Source organism: Astatotilapia calliptera, chromosome 5 (assembly GCF_900246225.1).
Source record: "Astatotilapia calliptera chromosome 5, fAstCal1.2, whole genome shotgun sequence".
Taxonomy (NCBI): Eukaryota; Metazoa; Chordata; class Actinopteri; order Cichliformes; family Cichlidae; genus Astatotilapia; species Astatotilapia calliptera.
The window spans coordinates 11,737,375-11,745,016 of NC_039306.1; the positions used below are offsets into that span (position 1 = coordinate 11,737,375).

Sequence of the window (7,642 nt, forward strand, 5' to 3'; positions counted from 1 at the left end):
AATGGAAGTGATGGACTTGCCTGCAAATACTTGCTAACTACTAGCTAAGCTAGTAAAATTTGCCAAGCAAGGAGGGTCATGAAGCCCTAAAATCCGGCAGCTTAACTGCCACAGCAAAAATTAAAACATACAGCTCTGCAATCACTTCCGACCTAAATTAAGACAGAAAACTAAACAGCAGTGGCGTTTGTAGGGTTACTGAAGTTGGGCTAGCTGGTATATAATGATGTGCTCTGTGTTGGCTAGCCACACAGCTATGGTTAACATAATATAAATACAGTGAAGCAGGAAGCAGGTTTCATCAGGTCATCCCTTAAAGATTGGATATCCCACCTGCTTTGAATGTTTTAATGCAGTACAGTTGTTATTATTATCACTTGTCACCAGTGTTGGGTGTTACTGTATTTAAATTACTTTTCCACTGAAAAAGTAGAGTAACTAATTACTGTTCATTTTTAGGTATTTTAAATACAGTTACTTACAATGTACTTGCGTTACATTGTAAAATAACTAAACTCGCTGGAAATCATTATTTAATTTCAATAATTTATCTTCTAAAGGTAAAAATAAACTCTGCCGCTTTAACATCGCTGTAGTGCAGCTGTACGTCATTTCACGCCAGTTTCCCACACAGTCGTATTCTACAGCGGAAGATGTCGGACTCGGCTGAAGCGAGGGCCTGTTTTATGAAATGGAAATATTCCCGTCACTTAACTTTTCTAAAACAAGCAGACAAGAACATTACGGTAATATGTAAGCTATGTCCTGGGGAGAAAAAATTATCGGCCGCTGTCAATAGCACGAGTAATCTGCTGAAGCACCTGACACGGCAGCACAGACAAAGCCTTCTGAGTGAGCCATCTTCATCATCCATGCATAACACCGCGGCAACTCCTGCTGAGCAGACGAAACTTGATTTCACTTCAGCAACACAGAAAGTGTCTGATGGTGAGCTTAAGAAAATGAACGTTGTGGAAGAGATGCTACCGCTGCGTAATGTAGAGTCTCCGTCTTTTAGGTGCATATTAAACAAAATACCTGTGTGTGGCAAAAAGGCAGCACTGCATGATCGAAAAACGTTTTCTACTTACTTAGATAAGTGTTATGCTGACATGGAAATGGAGCTTAAAGAGACATTCGAGAGTTTGGAATATATTTCCACGACTGCTGACATTTGGACCAGCCATAACAAAAGTTTTCTCAGAATGACGACACACTGGATTGATCCTTCTACTGTTGTAGAAGGACATGCAGCGCTAGCATGTAAAAGAGTTCGAGGGAGACACACATATGATGTCATCGGCAATGAAATCGAGCAAGTACATTTGGCTTATGGACTGAGCTCTAAAGTGACAGCCACTGTGACAGACAACGGGTCCAATTTTATCAAAGCTTTTAGAATGTTCCAAAAATCAGACTCTGATGAGGAATCGGAAGAAGATGGAGAGGTGACATTTACTGATGTTGAGCAGACCCTCTCCACAGAATCTGAAGGACAGTTTTCTCTCCCTCCACACTTAAGGTGTGCATCACACACACTGAACTTAATTTTTCATGATGTTGAGAAATGGCTTCAAGCAAATGAGGCAAAATTCATCTACAGAAGTGCAACTTCAAAGTGTTCTGCAATGTGGACAAAAGCAAACCGTTCTTCTGTTGCTTCAGAGTTGGTAGATAATTTTTTCAAGAAAAAACTCATAGTACCTGTTTCAATACAATGGAATTCATTTCACGACGCTCTGTCCAGGATCACTGACATTCCCCTTGCTGAATTAAATACTGTCTGCACTCAGTTTGGAATCAAATGCTTCACTGGTCGGGAGTATCTGTTCCTAAAGGAGTACTGTATCGTGTTGAAGCCACTCACTGTTGCACTATTGCAAGGAGAAGAGAACTGCTATTTTGGAATCCTTCTTCCAACTCTGGAGATTCTAATGTCCAGGATGCTGGCACTGCAGAACGAGCTTAAGCTGACAGCATCCCTCCCCGATATCATTGTTAAGGTAATCTATATATAGCCTTACCCTAAAATAAATTTTTGTTTTATTTATCATGCTCTTATGTGAAGCGTCTGATGTATTTTTTTCTTATAGGCGATCAAGGTGCGCTTTTCTTCAATGATGGACAATAAAGAAGCTCTCCTGGCTGCAGTCACTTTGCCTAAATTTAAGTCACGCTGGATCAGAGAAGAAGAGAAAAAAGACATGGTTAGGGCAATGCTTACTACAGAGTGCCGTGGGTTGTCTCTTGAAGACCAACAACCTGCTCAAGATCACAAGAACCCTGCTAACTCCACTGATGACTTTTTTTCATTTGAGGAGGACGACTGTACCTACTCTGCTGAAACAGAGGTGATGGAATATTTGAAATCTGCTGGGTCTGAGCTGGGTGTTCTTAGCCAGTTTCCCAGGATTAAGGCCATTTCACTGAGGTACAACACAGCCACACCATCAAGCGCACCAGTCGAAAGGCTTTTTAGCCTTGGTAATCTTGTGCTTACACCCAGAAGGAACAGACTGTCAAGTGAACGCTTTGAGAGACTTACATTAATGAGATACAACAACTTTTTCAAAAACAACACAGCTAAGTAGTACAAAAAATGTTTTGGAAAACATGAGTGCATACAGCATGCAGGAAATATGGTGCTCATTGGTTTGAGGAAATTTCAGAGGAATTCTGTTTGTTAACTAAAGTTCAGAGTTAACTTCACTTTGTTGAATCACATGATTACATACATTATGTATGAATATGTTACTCATTGCTTTGAAAATGTAAAAATTTTAATGTTTACTGCGTGAAATATGTCATGTATAACATTTCTTAAGTTAAGCTTTTTTGTTATTCAGATATGTTGCAGAAAAATATATTTGTTATTCTGGAATTGTGTTTCTTAGCTAAAGAAAGTTACATTCCTTACTAAAAAATGTAATTATTAAAGAATGTTTTTTTATAGAATGTAATAAAGATGATTCAGGAAGCAAAAGGGCTAAACTATTTCATGTTGACTCGTATTTTTTTAAAAATTATTTATTATTTAAAGAGTTTAATTTCTATTGTTTGTCCACTCAAGGTATATGGGGATTTTAATAAGTATTTAGTTAAATTACTTATTGAGTAATTAAGTTACTTTTCAGACACAGTAATTAGATAAGTATTTTAAATACAATATTGATTAAGTAATTAGTAATACTAATTAATTACTTTTTAAAGTAACTTACCCAACACTGCTTGTCACATCCTGTTTATGACAGTTAAAATAAATAACATTCATATAAGAAATAAAATTGTCTGTGTAAACTGCTCGTGGTGTTAAATAGGCCTATACTACTGTACTTTAATGTTGTTCATAAGAGTAGTACTTCAAGAGCCATATATTTTATGAGGTGGTACTCATTGTAAAAAGTTTGAGAACAACTGATCTGTGGTATGCTCATTGGCTAACAATTTTGGTGGTGATTTTACAGTCAGACTTATCCATCTCTCATCACATGAAGAGCTAAACTGGTGCCCATCACATCCATGACATCATCCAGCATGGAGGAGAAACCTAGATTTCCCTCATCCTGGCCACCTCACTTGAGAGGAAATCCAAGTCAGCCAAGAAATGCAATTTCTCATCTCCCCAAGGAGGTATCCAGGAGGCATCCTAATTAGATGCCTAAACCATCTCAAATGGCTCCTTTCCATGTAGAGGAACAGTGAGTCCACTTTGTCTTTCTCAATTTACAAAGTTTCTCACCCTATCTCTAAAGGAGAGCCCAGCCAGTCTTTGCAGGAAACTACTTTCCACTACTTGTATCTGAAATTTCATTCTTTCAGACTACCCAGAGCTTGTGACCAGAGCATTGATTGCCCAGATTCAAAGTGGCCACTAAATTCATTTCCGACTGAATACCATGGTCTTGGAAATGTTGATTCTCATTCTCACCACTTGGCTGCAAACTGCTCCCGTGCAAGTTGGAGGTAACCAAATGATGAAGGTAATAGAACCACATCATCTGCAAAAAGCGGAGATGAGATTCTGAGGCCACCAAAATAAAGACCCTACACCACCTGGCTTATCTCAGACACTGTTGTTGGAAAAGAAGGCCTGGTTCGCAATCTCTGCTCTAATTCATTCTATCAGACTAGGACAGGACAGGGCTCTATTTAGGCCATAGGCTGATGACCCCAACCTCTCATCCTAAACATTTTTTCAAAAAAGCCAACAGGCTTGGAGGCTTTAAAACAAGTCTTTACAAACCAACCACCAGTTATCCCACAAACCAATAGCTGATGTTACAGCCACAACACATTTTTTTTAAAAACTTGTCCCTCTTTGGGGGGGATACCCCCACTGGGTTTAAATCTGGGACTCTCTGCCATTTGACCTTAGAACTGAAGAAGAAGCTTCTCGGATGAGAGGTGAAACGTCTTCAAGCAACTTAAAGAAGTCACTGTATGTGTGTGTTCTTTCTTTTTTCCTTCAGGCTTAGAGGGAACATGTTTTGCCTGGTGGTGTAGGGTCCTAATTTCCAAAGGTGCCGACAACGATGAGATGATGGTGGACAGATGGGACATTAGGTTCCTGTCACATGGATTTATTTTGTCATTCTTTCTCTGAAACAGAACTGCAGGTTCCCCTGAACCAGAAGCATCGATGTCAACAATAAATGGAAAACACAGGTCAAGGGTTAAGCCAGGATTGGTGCAGAGTGTTTGAGAGTGTTAAATGAGTACTGTCAACCTGCATGGGCTTTGGATCTGACACCGCCATGTGTTCTCTGCCTGCTTGCTACTCAGCAAAAAAACGCTCTAAGGAATGTGGAAATTCCATAGGATTAGAGTTCACGGACCCAGCTGGTCCGGCGGTGTTGATGCTCACGCACATGGTCTTCCAACGTAACGAACATAGAAACAAGTTTATAAAGAGAATGGGTAAATCTTTTGCAGCGAACTCACTTGCCATGTCGTCATTGAAGCCATGGAGGAAAGCACCACAAAGCACCGTTTCCTCCCTGCCTGTCTCCTCAGGGAGGAGTATCCACAGAGTAATCTGCAGCACTTTGTTTTCCTTGTTGGATGATGAATATGCAATATCTGCGGAATCTAAGCTAGTCCTTTTTACAAAAACACATCTGAACTTATTCATAAACTCAGCATAGGATAATTCAACATTGGAATCAATTAGTGCTGGAGCGCACTGCAGTGTCCTGCCTTTCAGATTCAGTATGTAAGTAATTTTAGCCATTTTCTGAAGCATAGGTCCTGCAAAGCTTCTTTGTAAACCTGGGAAAGAAAACCTTGTGCTTCATCCCTCTCACCAGAGAAGGCTTTGGTTGAAGGCAGATCCTGTGGAAAAGGGCTGGGGTTGACCAAAGCAACACTGAAACATTCCACTAAGTTTATTTACCGTCTGAAGTAGAAAGTAGATAACTCTTTATTGTCATTGCACAGTCATACATAGTACAGTAGTACAATGAAATTGGAAAACTGTCCTACGTCGGCACTACATATAACACAACACGACATGATATGACACATCACAACGCAACAAACAACACAACACAGTATATTAACTTAGTATAAAAAAGAAGAATAAGTGTATTTGTATTGCACACTGTTATTATTGCACTTTAATTATTATTGCACCTTGTTATAAATATAAATATTATTATTGTTATTATTTTAAACATTGTTACCTCCCCCCTAAAAAAGTCCAGGGAGGTAGCCAGTCAGGGCAGCTATTTACATTGATCAGGGCTATTGCCCTGTTGTAAAAGCTGTCCTTGAGTCTATTTGTTCGGGACCTCAGCAGCCTGAACCTCCTGCCAGACGGCAGCAGCTTAAATACCCGGCGTCCTGGATGTGTGCAGTCCCGTAGGATGCTGCGTGCCCTCTTGAGACAGCGAGTGATGTACAGGTCCTTCAGGGAGGGAAGAGGATGTCCAATGATTTTTTGGGCCATATTGATGACCCTCTGGAGTGCCTTTCTGTGTGCTGTGGTGCAGCTGGAGAACCACACACCGATGCAATATGTCAGCACACTTTCAATGGAGCAGCGGTAGAAGACGGTCAGCAGCTCCTTCTTCAGGTTCATTTTTCTGAGGATTCTCAGAAAGTGGAGACGCTGTTGGGCCTTCTTTAAGACCGCAGAGGTGTTAGAGCTCCATTGGAGGTCTGTGTCTATGTGCACACCCAGAAACTTGAAACTGGAGACCCTTTCCACGCACTCCCCGTTGATGCTGACAGGCTGCAGCTCGGACTTCCTCCTTCTGAAGTCAACTACCAGTTCTTTTGTCTTGGTTGTATTGAGGTCCAGGTTGTTATCTACACACCAATCTGACAGCCTCTGAACTTCAGCTCTGTATGCCGTCTCATCTCCCCCTGAGATGAGCCCCACCACGGTGGTATCATCTGCAAACTTGATGACTGTGTTATCTGGGTGGGAACTAACACAGTCATCTGTGTACAGAGTGTACAGTAGGGGACTCAGTACACAGCTTTGTGGAGAGCCGGTGTTGAGGCTGAGGGCTGAGGAAAGATGAGGCCCCACTCTAACTCTCTGTACACGGTCTGAGAGGAAGTCTCTGATCCAGCGGCAGGTGGTAGAAGGAAGTCCAATTTCCAGCAGTTTAATGATTAGTCTGTCCGGGAGTATCATATTGAAAGCAGAGCTAAAGTCAACAAAGAGCAGCCTGGCGTAACGGCCCTGCACTTCCAGGTGAGAGATGGTGGTGTGGAGCGTTGTAGCAATGGCATCTTCAGTTGATCTGTTAGCTCTGTATGCGAACTGGAGCGGGTCGAGTGTGGGTGGCAAGCAGGACATGATGTGACGTCGGACCAGTTTCTCGAAGCACTTCATTATAACAGGTGTTAGAGCAACTGGTCGGTAGTCGTTGAGGCTGCTAATGTTAGTACGTTTTGGCAGTGGGACAATTGTGGCTGACTTTAGGCATGACGGGATGCAGGACTGGGACAGTGAAGTGTTGAAGATCTTAGTGAAGACCCCAGCCAGCTGGTCTGCACACTCTTTTAGGATCTTTGCGGTTACCCCATCTGGTCCGGCGGCCTTCCTGGGGTTCACTGCCCTCAGTGTGCGCCTCACCTCATATTCCTGCACTATGAGGCTTGGGCTGCTGCTGCTGTCCGATGTTTTTGCTGCTGCTGCCTCTGGTCCCTTCACCTTAAAGCGTGCGAAGAAGTGGTTCAGCTCCTCCGCAAGCTCCGCATTACCCAACAAGATGGCGCGGCCACGTCCAGACGCCTTCCTGACCGCTCCGCTCCGACTATCTACTTTTCTTGTTTTTTACCTATTTTTTGCTCTGGTTTACATCCCAAAATCCTCTAGTCTTATAGTTTACGACAGCGGATCACTTGTAAACATCGGTGCCAAGGTTGCACATCTAATCTTGGACACTTTTAAACCCGACCCTTCCTGGCCGCCAGAGATTCTACGCGGCGCGGAGAACAACAAAGGACGGGCCGCTCATCCGAGGCGCAGAACAAAAAAGCGCCGGGGGAAACGCGCTGGTATTAGGAACAGACTGAGACAGCAGGCGCATCGCGCACCACTGCCCAGTATCCTACTGGCCAATGTACAATCCATGGAGAACGAGCTCGATGACCTAAGAGCAAGGGTCACCTTCCAACGTGACATGAG

At 42.5% G+C, this 7,642-nt stretch overlaps 1 protein-coding gene across 1 annotated transcript; it reads left to right on the plus strand.

Annotated features, from left to right (window-relative positions):
* The first annotated feature begins 515 nt into the window (after window positions 1-515).
* LOC113021658 (uncharacterized) lies at window positions 516-2,651 on the plus strand. The gene is made up of 2 exons (XM_026166359.1): window positions 516-2,003; window positions 2,094-2,651. The coding sequence occupies exons 1-2, from the start codon at window positions 654-656 to the stop codon at window positions 2,589-2,591; spliced, it is 1,848 nt and encodes a 615-aa protein (XP_026022144.1). The 5' UTR covers window positions 516-653; the 3' UTR covers window positions 2,592-2,651.
* Window positions 2,652-7,642: the final 4,991 nt, after the last annotated feature.